The following is a 17200-nucleotide window of genomic DNA, read 5'->3' as shown; positions in this document are numbered from 1 at the left end:
GCTTTCTGCTCGTGTAGATTTTTATGTCCAGTGCACGCTCTCGGCCAGGCACAGCAACGAGGAACTAACTGAAGAGGAAACAACTGGGTAATAATTCCAATTGATCAGGCGTAACAGCGACTCCTCGTGTAAAAGCAAAATTGTATTTGTTATATCAGGCCTGAACATAAAAACTCAACAGCTGCAGGAGGAAAGAGGAAACAATGGTAAAGTTAAAGATCTGGCAGCTTGATGCAGTTAACATGAAATCACACAGCCGTGTCTTCACATCTGAATATGGATGCACATCCAATTAAATGTACTGGAGGGCTGGACTGGGGCCAGATTGAGGATTAATGGTGTTCTTAATGAACAGAGATAAAAGGGAACGATCTCCTCTAATGGTGTCATCTCTCTTTTCAACTTAAAGTTTGTGGCCACATTAACAAATAGACAATACAATTCTAACCAGCTTCAAAATCTGCATTAGGTACGACAAACTTAATTCTTCAGTCTGAGCTCTCTGAGCTTTCTGTCATTTCTTTAAGTATCTTCAGGAAAAGATCTCCAGGATTTGTGAAGAGTATTTGAAGCTCTTGTTTTGAGGTTTTCTGCCTGTTTTTCCGTTTCAGATATCCAGGAAAGAATCTCCACCCTGTGTCACAAATGGCTGCAGACTCTCACTGTTGGACCTCCTCCTGACCTCCTCGTACATACTGACCATGATGTGGATCCATCTCTCCATCAGACCTGTTCATGTAGTTTTCATAACTCTGCCTTTTCTCCCCGTTTCCCTACATTAAGAACTGCTTCCTGACAGCCGTCCTATCACTGAGACCATTTCTGATGAGGCTTCAGTGAGCAGTGAATGATCAACTGAAGGTCCATATCATCTCCCTTCTCTTGTATACAGTCTAGTTGGATCTTTCTTCTTTCTTAAGAACATAACTTTCAGATACTGTTTATTTGCTACAGCAATTGTTTTGGTTATTAATTTCTTCTTTAGTCACCTAGTGTTCTAAAAAACACACCATGCTGAGATATGGCAAGGTTTCAGTCAATAGCTCTGTGGGAATCACCTTGTTGGTGTTAACTTTGTTATCCTAGGCAATTTTTATAGATTCACCTAAAAAAATAAGAACAAATTATGAGTTTTTGTAAAACACAGGCTGCTCATAACAAAAAGCCACAAGATTCCATTTCAAACTGGTTCCTGAGTTGTCTGTTTTGTGTGAACAGCACTGGTTCATCCCTTGAGTTGGCTTTTTATTCTTGAAAATAAAATTAAAATAAATAAATAAATAAATAAAACAACTGATTATTGTTCAGAAACCCTGGAGAGCTGCTGCTCAAGACCACTTTACAGGACAAACGGGCTCCTTGGAAGCAAAAACATCAATAAATGACGGGTGGTACCTGCTGACAGGCAGGACATCACCTGACATCTGAGTGCTTGCTTTGAAGAAATGTGTGACATTAAATGTGTGCCAGCCTCAGTTACAAAGGCTAGAGTCATTTTTGAAAAGCACTTCTGAAAATACTGAACTGGATAGTCGTGTTTTTCAAAGTCACTGACTCACTTGTCGGGTTCAGAGACTGTTACACGGCAGCTACAGATTCGGTTTCTCTCTCAGAAACAAGTCAGTGGGATGAATTCTGACACACATGGGAACACATTGAAGGCATTCACGAAGTATAAAGGTCCCTGATGGTAACAGTGTTACATAAGATGGTGGCAACACTGCTGAAAACCTCTTTCTGCTGCCTGAAACTCAGCCACCAGTGGGTCTCAGTGTGGGAACATGACAGCTCACCATACATGAACTAAGTGCCCCATCATGCTTTAATGGTTTCTGGGTGATCTGGGAATCATACACACCAGGTGTTTACAGGAACAGAGCTAAGCAGGACTGTGTTCATACCTCACTTTCACAGTAAAGATTCGTACGCGGTCAACTTTAAGCACCTTGTTGTTGTGATTTGGTGCTATACAAAGAAAATGTCTCTGCAGGGTTTCCTAACGACAGGGTGAACTTTTATAATTAATGGTAGTGAAATATATTTGGGGACATACTTTGGCCATTTTTCAATCCATCTGGGAGAATCTCATTATCTGTTGTTAATTCACTGAGCCATAAGCCTACCCACTCTTATTTTGAAAGTTCAGTCACTGTCTGGGTGTCTGATCTCAAGAGGACCTCATCCCACAGCTGAACTCCAACATGATGGTCTGCAGTAGTCGATCATAACACCTCTATGCAGAGCTCAGCGCCCCTCAGAGGGACGAGCTGCAGGCTGACGGTGGAGATAACGGGCAGATGGCTGCAGAGACATCTACAGCTCCGTTATGTCTTCATCACAAACGCTGCACATAAAATGTTCAGAGCAGCGGCACATTTGAGCAGAATTTTTAATCACTTATTTTAGAAAGCGTGGGACTCCTGCACCACACGTACTGTAATCTGAATCTGTGGGAAACGCTGCGCTGTGTTTCACACCTTAAGGCACAAATAACTCCCAGCCACTGCTAATAACCACTAAACTTAAACCTTTGCTTCCAATGATGAAGCTTTAATTTGCTCAGACTCTGATGTTCACACAGACTCTGTGGTTTGTTGTGTTGTGGCTGCACCTTCTCATCAAATGGAAATATTTAACGTGTTTGTGCATCTCTTCCCTGAAAATTCAGCATGGCACATTTGGGATCTTTGAAAATTTTTGGCTGCGAAATAAAATAAAGTTCTGTGTTTTAACAATGTCGGGCTGTGCGGCCAGTCTGTAAAGGTTCGCTAATAACTGCAGATTAGCGGGAGGATAAGAGCACAAATTTACACAAAGTCTGTTTATCTGCAGCACCCTGAATACATCGCAACAGCTGAGTCAACGCTTGGCCTCACAGCAGCTCTGTTATGAGTGCAGATCACTGATGGACTTGTTAGCCAACATACAAAAAAAACAACAATGAAATATCAGAAGGAAGGGATTGGAGAATGACCTGAAGTCTCCTTTAATGCCATTCCCACAGTGCAGTGACCTGATCGATGTCACGACTGTGTCACTTTCTCGTGTCTGAGTCGAAAGAAGCAGATGCATGACTGCTGTCAGGATCTGGCTGCACAGACAGGCCTCGGCAGCAGGATGAGTGTTCTGTTGGTTTTGGTCTCTTTGGGGATTATTGGATCATTTATAAATGATTAAATAAAGTCGGCATCATCCTTCAGCCAGTTAACTGATAAATGAGCTTCCTATTGGGGTTGGTCATCATTATAACTCTGCAGAGATCAAACCTGGGACTCCCAGCAGGGTCTTTATCTTACCTCCTCTGACAGCTCCCCAAAAACAGACAAGACATCCAGCAGCAGACTTGAAGTGTAGAATGACTTGATCATGTTCCTGGAGGAAGGAAAGAGGCAGAGGAGGGGGACAGACGGCAGGAATTATGGGATATACGAAGGAGGAAAGGTTGGAAGAAAAGGGGGTTGAAAAAAATGGGCAGAACAGAAGTGAATGAATAAGATGGAAGAATGTCCATTAGTCTCTTACTGTCTCTTACTCCATCACTGAGAGAGCCTTGTTTCTACAACAGCGATTTATTTATTTGCCCATGAGCAATTTTGCCAATAATGTTGGTTGAAGCTAAGAGAAGCAGTCAACGGAAAAACAACCAAAAAAAGAAATAGGGCCGTTTTAACGGCACCGTCTGCCAGCAGCTTTAGCGTGATTTGGTGCATTTCAAATAAATAAATTGTTAAGGTTCAAAATATTGGGGATGGAGACAAGAGAAAAACCACAATAACAACACTGGTCCGGCCGGGTTAAGTCAAACGATGATTTTAATGAACACCCGCGTGGGAGATGGACACCGTATGCAGACAGCCTCAGATCTCAAAATTAGGGCTGGGTTTTAATAATCGATTCTGGCTTGGATAACGTGATATCGATTCATTAAAATCCTGAATCGATTTTTTTATATAAATGTATTTTGCCCAAAATTCCAGAATCTCAGGTGAAACGTCACAAAATTTTGACAACCACCAAACATTTAAAACCGTAAATGAGAGCAGGTACACGGCTTCTGCACAAAGACGTAAACACAGAGCGCGGACCCGCAGATCAGAATCAGTGACACGTCGCCTTTCTCACCCGACGGCACGGACACGGTCGGGGCTGAAAGCCGACAGCTCGCTGACTCTGATGTTTCGGCGGTTCAGCACTTTACGCTTAGCGTGTCTCTAATAAAACCGCTGTAACTTCAGAGGTAATGTTCATAAGTTGATTAATGATTTTCTTTTGTTTTTGATGTGCTGCAGAATATTTTAATAAAATCCAGGCCAGGAAAATCACCTTCATGTTTTTCTGTGTTTATCTTCAGCTGCTTTGATACAAAGGCCTCTGCTGTGACGCTCACACCTTTGATAAAGTCTTGCGAGTGTCAGCTTCCTTTTTATAGATACAAAAATATGTAAATGTACTGATCTGAATTATAATATTTCTGACTGTCTGAGGCAAAATTTCCCAGATTCAAATCGAATCGAATCGAATCGATTCAGGACCTTGTGAATCGGAATCGAATCGATTCTAGAAATCAGTGACGATACCCAGCCCTACTCAAAATGGTGGAGCATTGCTCAAACTCTTATAGCCTCTGGTTCTCCCACCTTATCATAAAAGCCTAAACATTCACATGCTTTTCTCTCACACGGCGCCTAAGCTACGACCTTGGCTCCCCGTTTATCTGCTCCTGCTGAGTTGGGGCAGAAAACTCCAGTATATTCTGTTCTCTTCTAATCAGACAAATAAGGCGATGACTTTCTGCAAACAGTATTTCTTATAACATCATAAAACAATATCATTGGTCCACAATAAATCAGCAGTCTAATGTAATGCAAATCAGTTTAACTAATGCAATAGTTATCAGCTTCTTCTAATTCAGGAGAATAATGCAAACTAAAACTACATAATAATTCACAATCTTTAGTTAGGGGTATAACATGGCATAAAATAATATTATAATCTAACAAAATAAACAAATAATCCAAAAGTAGCTATATTAGCAAAAGCACTTTCGATAGAGCTGAGGAAGCTGGTGATAGCCTAGCATACTCAGCCGGATGGTGGACACGTAAACGCTCATGCACGTTAGTCGTGTTTGAGTCCTTTGCTGGCACTATGCGTCTGCACAAGCGGCACACCCCTTTGGTTACATCCTCAGGTTTGCCTCTTTGAATCTTTCGGTTTGAAGCCAAAGAAATCCCAAATTGGTGACTTTGTATTTTTTTGGGCAACTAGTTGCTCCATGTTTGGACTTCTGTGTTCTAAACGCGCAAATCAGTCTGTGCATGATTACATTGCTCCGCCCATCAAAAAGTCACCTGCACGAATATATCGCCTATCGTCATTTATTGGACTCATTAATGTGGGTTGGAAAAATTTCACATATCGGCCAGCCTTAATCAATACCAACTAAAAGTGGTCCAAGCTACAAAGGAACAAACCACTGGAGCAGCTGCAGGCTCAGCACCACAGGACCGCTCCAGCGTGCTGTAGAGCACAGAGCACGCAACACGCAAACACGACACAAACTGTCTCCTGAGACATGTTGGATTCAAACATGCATCAGTGCCAGGACACTGTATAAACTCACTCGAGTTTTAAAGGTGTCTTACAATCACATGAACTCAGATATGTCACTGTTCGTATAAAACGGCGTAATATATATTGGCTCAGAGTTATTACATTTGGATCATTGTTTTAAAAAAGAAAGCACCTTTAAAACTTTGGCTGGTGCAGGTCGAGAGCCAAACATTTGTGTTTTGAGGATTGCAGATTATCTTTCAGTTATCAGCATTTTTGTTTCCATTACTGTCCCACCCACATGAGCTGGGGCAGGGGCTTAAAAATGCCACTTAGACTGGAGGGGATGGATCTTCTATTTCTGTATAACAGCGTTACTCATTTTACCTCTAACATCACTGTAAACCTTTACTAAGCTTTTATTGTTGTTTATTAAGCTAACGTATACGTTATTACTAGTTAATTATTTGCTTAGTATTGTTTACTTTTTGTTTACTTCTTTATCTGTTATCTGACTCTTGGTAAAAGATTTTAAACAGCATGTGCTTGTGTAAGATGTTGATCAGATGTTGAGGCTGGCCGGGCTCTCTGGTTTGAAGAGTAGATACGTTTGGTAACCACAGCAACCCATCATCACACACACACACACACGCACGCACACACGCACACACACACAGGTAAGGACAAAGAATGGGCTCCTTGTAGTGCAGAGTGGAAAGTTTTCAAAAAACATTCAGCTGTGTGACTCAAAATGAAGACATGTAAACATGTACGCATTTACACCTCTGTCTGCATGTATATCCGTGTGACTGTGTGTGTGTGTGTTCAGGAGTGACATAACACACGGCTGAGGCTCGTGTTGGCAGCAGACCGCTGCTGCTTGTAAAACCGCAGGCGGGTTTGCTGACCAGCAGCAGAACAGAAGCTTGAGTCAGTCCTGCTTCATATACCTGCTGGAAACAGCTTTTGGGCTGTGTTTACACCACAAACAAATCCAGAGACACGTCGCCTGCATCCATTCATCCTGCATGAGCTGCTGCAGGATGACTGACAGAAAGGGAAACCGACTCGGCACGTTTCTCCCAGGTCAAAGGTCAAAGTGCAGAGTCTCCAGAGTTCACAGAGGAGACGTCATGCAAGTTTCTGTCTTTTTAGCAGATCTGGATGCTACTGATATGCTATTGAATTGAATTGAATTGAATTAAATTGAAATGAATTGAATGAAACCCCCTTTTAACAGGAAGAAACCTCAGGCAGAACCGGGCTCGGGGAGGTAATAAAGTGTGGAGTGATAAAGTTGCAAACTTGAGGGATGTTGGAGCGGGTGTTTTCCTTAAGGATGAGCAGATTTAATTACTTTAATGAAATAATAACTCCTTTGGTTTCTGCTGTGGTGATGATGTCACTGTATTACTGATGACTATCTTTCTATCGGCTTCAAATTCTTTTAAAACTTTATTAATACAGCAGATCTTAAACAATGCTGCTGACCAAAGCTTCTCCTCGGACATGCTCACACCGCTGCATTGTCTACAGCAGCTGTGTTCATGCTGAGACTTCATCAACCTGTTCATCCATGCTTCCTATTGGTCAGAAGCATGGATGGACCAGCGCCGCACCTATCATGTGAACATGCAAGGGAAACTCCAGGTGAACTCACAACCAGATAACCAGCTCAGCCCGATAACTGCTGTTGGGTACCTGAATCCAGGTAATGGGAGGATAAGCGGGTATCTGAAGTCACTTTGTCATGCAGGCATGGTGGATTTCTTTGTTTAGTTGAAAGGTTACAGCAGTTGCACAGAGTTGCAGGTGCTTCTGTTTTGTTGTTCTTTGTCTCATTCCTAGGAAATGGTGTGTCTGAGTCAGACACAGGGTCCAACTTTTTAAAGACAAAGCAAAGAAAAAAAAGATTGAATTCCTGACTGAAATATTTGGCCAGCCTCACTTAATGTACCATTAGAAACGCAGATAAGACAAACAAAGAACGCATTGAAATCGTGTGGAGAACGTATAAACACTTCTGATTATTTCCAAGGTGTTTCCTGTTGGGCAGTCTCATTCCAGGTGATAAACTGGGGGAAGGAGAAATTACAAAGGAAAAGAGTAAGAAACACACATTTTCCAGAGAAATCCCTCAAATCAACTGTTCCAATAACCTGGTGTCATGTTATTCTTCCCCGTTAAATATGAGGATTTAACACAACCAGAGTCACTAACAGAAGAGTAATGATTACAAACTAACGTTTTTGGTTTTAATCAGACTTCATTGGTTCAATTAGCTCCAAAGGTTAAAGCTGTGATGGGTGTGAACACTGTGATTAGCAGCAGAAACATCTCTGCTAAAACACTCTCAGCTGAACGCTGAATGAAGATCAACAGGCTGAGGTGGTTTCCTGACCTAAATAGGCAGCATTTTTCCACATGATGCCTGAGTTACTGCTTCCATGGAAGGAGATGTGACCGGCTTTCCACCAAACGGTCTGGAACTGGATGTACGGACGCAGAAGTCCCCCGAGACCAAGACCGTCCCCAACAGGGCCGTCGACCATCTGATGGTGACGGCAGAAACTGAGCGTGTACTACGAGGAGCAGCATTCCTGAATATTCCTGAATATTCCTGAACATTCCGGAAAATTTCCCACTGTGACACTGTGACGCCTAAAGGGGGGCAGCTGTGCTTATTTTCTGCCATGAATTCTGCTCCATTCGTGTAAGTTCATATTAAAAACACGGGCAGAGTTTCAAATAATGAGCTCAGTGTGCAGATGTGAGGAATTCAGCCTGCTCTAAACTCTCTGCTTCACCCAGGCCTTTCTACTCTTGGCTCTCGCTGACATCACTGAGTGGGGATAGCCCTGATACGGCCCCCTCATGCACGAGTGTGGGAGGAGCCTAAGATTGCGTTTCAGAGTGAGGAAAGGCTGAGGAGCTGCAGTATGAAAGACATAAAGTGTTGGGGTGTTTCCAACATGTCTCCTGTCAGAGGAAAAACATCGAGACTCAAAGAAACTAATAAAAGAAAAAATATAATTATCCAGTGAAATCCTCCAACAAACCCTTCCAGTGACCCGGTTAGATACTGACCTTCCTCGTGAATGATCAGATTAGAGAGGAAGGTCATAATTAAACCATGTGTGAATAAAACGTCAGACCGTCACTAATCGATTTATTAATAATTACAAACTTTCATTCTTGGATGGGCGAGTAAAACCTTTTGGTTCAAAGCAAGGATGAGCTGCACTGTGGCCCAGTATGAGTATAAGAAGAATTATTTTGAACACTGAATCATGCAAAGCTGGTCTTATAGAGCCCACAGTATAAGTAACGGGTCTAACTGGAATCTGAATATTACCTTTATCTGAGAAACTGAGTTTCTTTTGACAGAAGCTGTGCTCACATTTTCAAAGTCACAGATTGTATTGTTGTGGTCCACAGAACACCAGTGCACCAGGTAGTCTGTGCATCCCGCTTATTCACTGAGGTTTGAGATATTTTTTTGAGCAGAGAAACAGCAGGACTGTGTGGTTCTGAGGGCTGGGAGCTGCTCTGTGGTTCTTCCTGCAAGACGACTCCTTCCATGAAGTACTTGTACTCGTGAATACAAATCTCATATCAAGTCCTTTGTAATGGCAATCTAATGTTTAGACTCCATCATGAACTGAAGGTTCAAATACCTCAAAGTTTCTAATTGGACTAATCAGAGCATCATTCAATGATTAAATCATTACACTGACAAACCAGTTACGCAGGGCCATTACACTCTTCTGGGATGTTATGATTACAGGCCAAAGCCAACTTCAAAGTCCTGCTAGTAAGTGCACACACACACACACACACACACACACACACACACACACACACACACACACACACACACACACACACACACACACATACTGAGTGGCTCGGTTCTCACTTGTGGAATTGTCCTGCTCTGTCCTCGTTGTCAGCGTAGAGGAATAATTTTAAGGCATAGTTTTCGATGTGGGCGTTCCCAACCACCTCCTGACTGATGGACTCGTTATCACTCAGCTCCTTCTTCATCTGCAGGAGAAACAAAAACAACGACACATGAACGGAACCGTGTAAGCTCTGCAGAGAAAAGCAATAAATCTGTTTTAGTGTCAAACTTTGGTTGTGAAAGGTGTAATACGTTTTAGCCTGAAACTGATCAACAGATCAGAAATATAGAAGAACATCTGCACACGCTCACGTTTGCAAACGGATAGACCTGCAGAGCTATTAGACCAGGTACTGTTTTAACTGCTGAATCAGGTGACACACACTCAATGCATTCACTGTACGAAGACCAACACTTACACACCAGTGCCCACAAATTCACACAAAGCCATCATTAAAACAGGGCCTCTCTTTGACCAGCTAAACCCTTTTTCTGGAGTATTCCATCTACTGGATGTACTTATCCCAGTATCTGCTTTATTTACAGTTTTTAAAACTTAGTAGGACCTGCAGATGATCCTTTAAACATCCAGCGGAGGCCGGAGAAACTAACCCTGATCCCTGGATGTGTCGCTTTTGGTTTGGTGCACGGAAAAACACTTCTGACTTCTTAGCTCAAATGTTTTAACTCAGGCAAACACGTCCTCGCTTCAGCGGGTGCCATCTAGCATGATGCTTGATTAGTCTCGCTTGCTCTGCTTCGCTTTGACTAGGTTTGCTCCACCTGTAATTTCTCCTCTATATGAAATGCCTAGCTCTGTCCATTACGGCGTCCAGCAGGCTTCGGGTTTCTTGTAAAAGCACTAAAGCAAACACGCAGGTTGCTTCCAGCAGGTGGACCCTGGCCGGGCTGAATAGATACTCTGTTCGCTGACTGTGAGTCGTAGCGGAGGAATGTAAAAGCACTGAGCTGAGCGTAGGACAGCAGAGGACAACTGGCCTGGGAATACAAGAATGTGGGATGAAAGGAAAGTCGCTAAACTCAGCCATGACTCTCAGGCTCGCTCGCTCTGGTTAGGTTTCCGTTTGACAGGCGACCAAACTTAAAGTGAAGCAGAAGAATTAGCGCCACTTTTTAAATGTAAACCTGGACCAGGTTAGAGCGAAGCAAGCCTTTGATACGAGACCGTGACGCCTTATTGACTCTGGGAGCAGCGAGTGTGACGCACGGAGGTGCAAACCAAGTCCAAACCAACAAACCGGGGCCGCTTCCCACAGAAATCCACACATGCACAGCAGTGTGCATGAGCGACGGGACGCCCAGCCGCGCTTTCATGAGCTCTGTTAATAAATGAAGACCATAAATATGTGAGTGACAATGAATCACAGAGACTCCAGCTCCAACACCTCTGACTGCAGCTGATGCTTTATGCTCAAGTCTGCAGCCTCGGCCCACCTCTTCCTTTCCACTGTCGCTGTCGCCAAAGTGCTTGCTCATAGGGTCATAGTACGAGTGTTGGGCTTTTCTCTGCATCTATTATTGTAGGGTCTACCTTACAATATAAAGAACCTTGAGGCAACTGTTGTTTTGATTTGGTGCTGCATAAATTAAATTAAATTAAAATCAATTCAAATCTAAATTCTAGTTGCAGTCATTTGAATTTTCCTCCATCATCCGCTGAGCAGTGTTCATGTGTCTGAGCTTCAAGTCAGTGTCTCTAAGCTCAGAAAGCTTTGAGTGTCTGAGATCAATACATGTTTCCTTGATGTTAGTGAGGTCTTAACCCTTTTTGAACCATGAACCTGGTGGTCCGTGTAAAAGCACGCTTTACTGTAACTCTGTTAATGTTTGTGTTAGAGACGAAAATCAAACGGTTTTGGAAAAAAAGAGAACCTGTGCTCTGCAGTGATAGTTGGTGTACCAAGTACTCACAGAGTGGCATGAAAAATCAGCCCCACCGGGATTTTACCGTAACTCCTCGACCGCTCAGGGCTCAAGAGGAAATTCAAATAGCTGGACACATGTATCCATCTGGGTTTGGGTCTACATTTCTGAAAACCTTCAGTTCAGTCCATGATGTGGTTCTGATAAAGTCCATCTTTGTTCAGATGCGCGTAATTCCCACAGTCACAGGTGATCAGAACCACCACAGACTCATTGAACAGGCTCCAAGAAATCTGAGTCTTTGTACAGTATATTTGATAAGGCTGCACAATTGATTGAATTATAACCTCAATCATTTTGGCTTCTCACCCTTAAATGAACACGACTGAGCAACAATAACAATGTGTTCTCTGCCAATAAAATGCAAAGTAGAAGCAAATCGAGCAGCTTGTTAATCTGCTTTACTTACAGAGCCAGAATTAGCCGCATTACTCATTCGCTCACTCCGTTCGTAAAGCGGCTGAGCTGATTTTAAACTGCTGTGTGTTTTACCTGATAAACTCTGCAGGTAAAACAGATTGATTAAGTCACAGAAGAAGGACCACCTGTTTGACCACCCTGATCTCCCTGCTGTGAGAGACCACGGCGCTCATCCTCAGTGGCTGCAGCAGGAGACAAAGATCTAAATTTAGCAGCATCTACCATGACTGGCATCTCTGAGGTTTCCCATCCTGCATCACATGAAACTGATTTTCAAACAAGTGATTTTCCACCATCCCAGTGAAAGGCTTGAGCTGGCAATGACAGTGGAAAATAAAAGTCCAGCATGCCTAATGCCTAGTACGTACGAGCCAGGTCAGTGGGGAAATTGGGGGGGAGAATTTTGGGGGGGGGGGCAGACAGAGTTGCTGCTGTGGTTTAAATCCTGACTCAGAGCGCTGCAGAATGAGTCACAGCAACAAGCAACAGTTCATTAAGGAGTGGAAACCTCGGGGTGTCCCCGTGTTTCACAGACCTTGTTCGGGCTCCATCTGGACAATAGCAGCGCTTCCACATGATTAGATGGGTTTGTGCTGGTGTGATCACAGTCTGACTGCAGCTGAAGTTTACCGAGCAAAACCAAATCAGAATAAGACGGAGCCTGAATCAGGTCCGTGTTTGAACCACTCCTGCTGCCTGCTATCAGCCTGGGAAACAGTTTTGCAACAGGTTCACAACATGACACCAGTTCTCTCTGTAAAACCTGAAACCTGCTCTGAAAGCTGGCATAGGCCCTGATCACAGCCTTATTTGTGGCCATCCTCACCTGCAGTCTTCTCCTAAACTCTTGCTGCTCCTCAGAAAAAAAAGAAATTAAAGTTTTCTTTTCTTTGCCAGATGTTGCATCAGCTTTCCCTCTCGGACTCTCCTCGCTCCTGCAGTGATGCATCGAGACGTCTCAAGCAACCGACCTGCTTGCGACTCCAAGCCGGCAATAGGCGTCAGAAAGACGACGCGACAAACGCGGCAGTCGTCACTCCATGTTCACAGCATCAAGCAGAAGCTGACACAGTCAGGAGTGACTGTTTGATATTTTACGACCAACAGTTAATAAGATAAGATAAGATAAGATAAGATAAGATAACCTTTATTAGTCCCACACGTGGGAAATTTGTTTTGTCACAGCAGGAAGTGGACAGTGCAAAAGTTATGAGGCAAAAATTAGAATACAATAAGAATAAATACAGTACACAGCTGTACATTTATAAAATATTCATATTTTATAAATGCTCACACTGAACAAGTTTACCTAAGAATATTTCCCTAAAAAGACTGCACCCAGAGCAAACTGCAGCAGCCAGCGGAGCATGCTAACATCACCACCGTGACAAGGTGACACCAGGGACAGCAGCTCATTGAAAAGGAGGACAGAAAATTATATATTGTGAGAAATATTTTCTGAGAGTAGTGCAATGCAATGTATGGCTATATTTTCCATAGCAATATATATCATAATCAAATAATTTATTACAGATTATCATGAGCCCACTCATACACACACGTACAGAACTCAAAGCAGCAGGTGTGTGTCGTGTCGGGAAAGCGACGCGCATGTGTGACGGAGATCCCTGGAGCTTCTGTAAAATCAGGCTGCATCTGATTCCTTTAACTGTTCAGACCCACACCTGATTTGCCACGTAGCAAGTTAAACTTGAAACGGTAAACGTTGGATGTAACCGTAGAAGTAGAAACATGTGCGATGAGGGTGGGAAACTACAGGATCAAAATGACATGGACAGTAAAACTGAAGCTGACGGATGTGTTTTAGAGCTTCATCACCTCTCCGTTGGTTCTTCTCAGTCTCGGTAAATTCACTTGGCCCCCCGCTGGGACACTCTCAGCCCGGTCACCTGCTCCCTCCCTTCCTCCCTTCATCATAACAATTCCACAAAATCGAATTAGCCCATTCCTGTTAGCAGACAGGAGAGCAGCCTGCATTACGTAAATGTGACTCACGGAGAAGCACAAGATGTTCTCGTAAGCTCGGAGAACAAACAGATGCAAACCAACGTGTCTTATTCCAAAATTAAGTCAGACTTGTGGCACAATAAGAGTCCCTAATGGTAAAGATTATTTACCATAATAATACCATTTCACATTAAATGGTGAAAAGAGATAAAACCCAAAGAGTCTTCACCTGATGGAACAGGATAACTTTACATCGACCTCAGCAGGAAAATGTCAGCACTGGTCAGCTGTGAGTGGGGGTTAAGATAACCCACAACTTACATCATCAGGCCTTTGCTCTCATGTGAAGGACTGAATGTAAAATCTCTGATCAGAGGTTCAGGCTGAATGGTATGTGAAACAAAACCTTGTTATTGGTAGATTTATATATCGTTCGTTACCAATATAAATCTCAATATAAATCAAAGGTTGTTGATTACCTTGTTGTGGTCGGCTTACACTCCCCGGCAGTGAGGCTCAGGACTGTCTTAGTGAGGCATCTGTAAATATGTGCAACTTGACCACATATCCAGAGTGACAGTGAGGTGTGGCACAGCTGTCCAGCTGTCGCTCTGCACTCTGTGCCATCTGAGAGAAATGTTTCTGGCCCGCGAGTCGCTAACGAGGGTCAGTAACTTCAATGACGCTTAAATCCGACATTCTCCTGTCCTTGTACACACTTCAGGTTCAGAGCGCAGTGGCAGGAAATGGGGAGAACATTGTCTGGGTTATCACTGGGTTTACGTCTTATTGTGCACAACATGACATTCATTTTAGAAACCATGTACCCGTCAGAGTCAAAAAGAAGGCTAAAGCGGCGCATATTTCAGGATGGTTTCCTTAGATCCATACTTCACTCACCACATCTGCTTTTGAGAAAAATACAACAACAGCTAAAATGCCAAGTTCAAGGAAAAGTTCAAGAACTTTAGATACCAGTGTGTGACATCACATTATCTGCAGCCATCTTTTATGTACAGTCTATGGCTTAAACCATCTTTAAAACAATACAGGCTCAGAAATAACAGGCTCAGGCTCGTTGCGTGACATGGCACAGAACGTACTAATGAAAGTGTTCGTAGTTCATACATATATGGACAAATTGAAGGAAAACTTGAAGTATTATGACATTACCTGGCCTGCAAAGTATGTCTGCTAACAGACCTTTTGAAGGCTTTACTGCATTACTTATGATATCTTGCTGCCCAGCAGTGCATGTGACCTGTAGGGGGCCCTCTGGGGTCACTGGGACCCCAGCAGTATTTTAACCTCTCAGAGGAGAGAAACCTCAAAGCTCTGAGAGGACCTTATGCAGTGAGTGCAGCCTCTGATAACCAACAGGTAAATGTCAAGCCTTTTAGAGGGCTGCGTCGTGTGTGTGTGTGTGTGTATTCATATCTTTGTGGGGACCAAAGATTTAAAGTTTACTATACTTCTGGGGACCAAAATCCTGGTTTGAAGGCATTTTTGAGACTCATAATGTGGTTTTAGTGTCAGGGTTAGAGTTAGGTTATGGTTATGTTAGGTTTAGGATGAGGGTTAGGTTTAGGCATTCTTTTTTCATGGTTAGGGTACGGGGCTAGGGAAAGCATTATGTCAATTAGATGTCCCCACAACATAGTAATACCTGACGTGTGTGTGTTTTCTAAGAAAAGAGCCATTCAGCCGTGTGCTGCTGAGGTAGAGGCGGTGTACAGGCAGCGGTGTACAGGCAGCGGTGCAGCCAGCATCACAGGCTCGGAGCAGGAGTAACGAGGCTGTCGGCTGGACCGTGCAGCTCAGCAGGAGGTCATTGTTCTTCACGTAACACGTCACTTAAAATCTGATGTATATGAAATCCAACAAGATTCTTATCAACCCTCGAGATACTTCTATTCATATCTCTTATTAATTTACTAAACCTGAGCTGTACAGCAGGGGCAGACAAAAGCTCCTCAGACGTCCTCTATGAGCCTCGGTTTCTTACAGATAAATAAAAATAAACCGGGCTGATTTAATCTGGCAGATTTTCTCGATGCAAAGCTTAAACTTCAGTATAAAATAAATAAATAAATAATCCCAATGAAAGTATGAGCTGCAGCCTGCATGGCCTCGAGGCCTGCACAGAAACCAGGGACCTCCAAGCCCATGTGTCCTCTCCACAGAGGATGAGGGAGTCCAGAAAAATCAAGAGCATGTTTATGAAACAAATGCAATGACCATCTCATCTGCGTGTTTTTGTTCTCTTAATCACTTGAAGTCAAAAGCAGGAATGAAAATCAGACCCAGCGAACAGACCCAAATTAATCTTTCTCATTTAGATGCAGTCAGCAAGCTCCTGAAATACTGAAGCTCCTGGTTTGAGATGATTAAGCTAATGCGCTTCATTTACTCATTAGTCAACGTGACACAATCAGCAAGAGAGAACTAAACAGGAAAAAGGGTCCGCACTGAAGGAGGAACAGGACTAAAGGGAATCCAACTCACCGTCTCCAGCTGGTCCATGAGTTTGACCAGGAACTTTCGGCACTCGGGTGTTTTGCTGTCCAGCTTCATGCCCGTCTGCATGGCGTAGAGTCGACCTGCGGGAGAGCACGGGGAGGAGATAAAAAAATTAAACAAGTCTGTTCTTCCACAGCTTCGCTCACACAAGACTCGACACAGAGTCCTCTTCATTAAAGATTCACACAAGAGCTGCTGAAGATGTTTTCTTCTCTTCCAGGAGGAGGAGGGAAAGATTTCCACCTGAGACGAAGCAGGCCTGTGTGGACACACTCATGATCCCTCACCTGTCAATTATTTCTATTCTTCTCTAACATGATGTAACCTCACACCTGAGCAGCAGCACCGGGCCTGCAGGGATGACCTCCAGAAAACCTCTTAGAGAACTTGGACTGGAATTATTTTCCAAAAATTATAAAGCTAGTCAGAAAAAAGCTGCTGGTATGATAAAGTGTTTTCATATTACTGTAACGGAGGTCAGGGAGGGCTCGTGTTTCTGTGATGTACCTGCAGCTCTTTACTCAGTGTTCAAAAACTGTTATGAATATGACAGATATGCATTTACTGAATGTATCTGCTGGTATAGGGACATTAAATCCAATGTTATTTGAGCCAGAAAAATACACAAAACATTCACGAGGTGTGATACAACCTGAACTCCACGTTCAACACCACAGACTGTATTTAAAAGATTGCCCAACAAGACTTCACAAACAATGAAGAGACACTTGCTCACACAGTCTATGCTCACAACACAAACCTCAGAAAGCAGACTGAGAATGATGTGCACAGCTGTCCCACAACACATTTTCAAAAACTGAAAAGAGCTCCCCATCAACAATACACACACACACACACACACACACACACACACACACACACACACACACA

General features: G+C 43.2%; 1 protein-coding gene across 2 annotated transcripts in view; it reads right to left on the bottom strand.

The window, feature by feature from the left end:
• vta1 (vesicle (multivesicular body) trafficking 1) overlaps positions 1 to 17200 on the bottom strand; it is a 56592-nt gene that overhangs the window by 27046 nt on the left and 12346 nt on the right. For both annotated transcript variants that reach the window (XM_005732774.1, XM_005732775.1), the window contains exons 2-4: positions 16295 to 16389; positions 9473 to 9600; positions 3297 to 3372 (exon numbers count right to left, since the gene is read on the bottom strand). In XM_005732774.1, coding sequence (XP_005732831.1) covers positions 3297 to 3372; positions 9473 to 9600; positions 16295 to 16389 — 299 coding nt within the window. The remainder of the gene's footprint in view (positions 1 to 3296; positions 3373 to 9472; positions 9601 to 16294; positions 16390 to 17200) is intronic.

The sequence above is a fragment of the Pundamilia nyererei genome, unplaced genomic scaffold (genome assembly GCF_000239375.1).
Source record: "Pundamilia nyererei isolate P.nyererei 1_Seehausen unplaced genomic scaffold, PunNye1.0 scaffold00048, whole genome shotgun sequence".
NCBI lineage: Eukaryota > Metazoa > Chordata > Actinopteri > Cichliformes > Cichlidae > Pundamilia > Pundamilia nyererei.
This window is presented reverse-complemented; position numbering and strand designations above follow the sequence as displayed.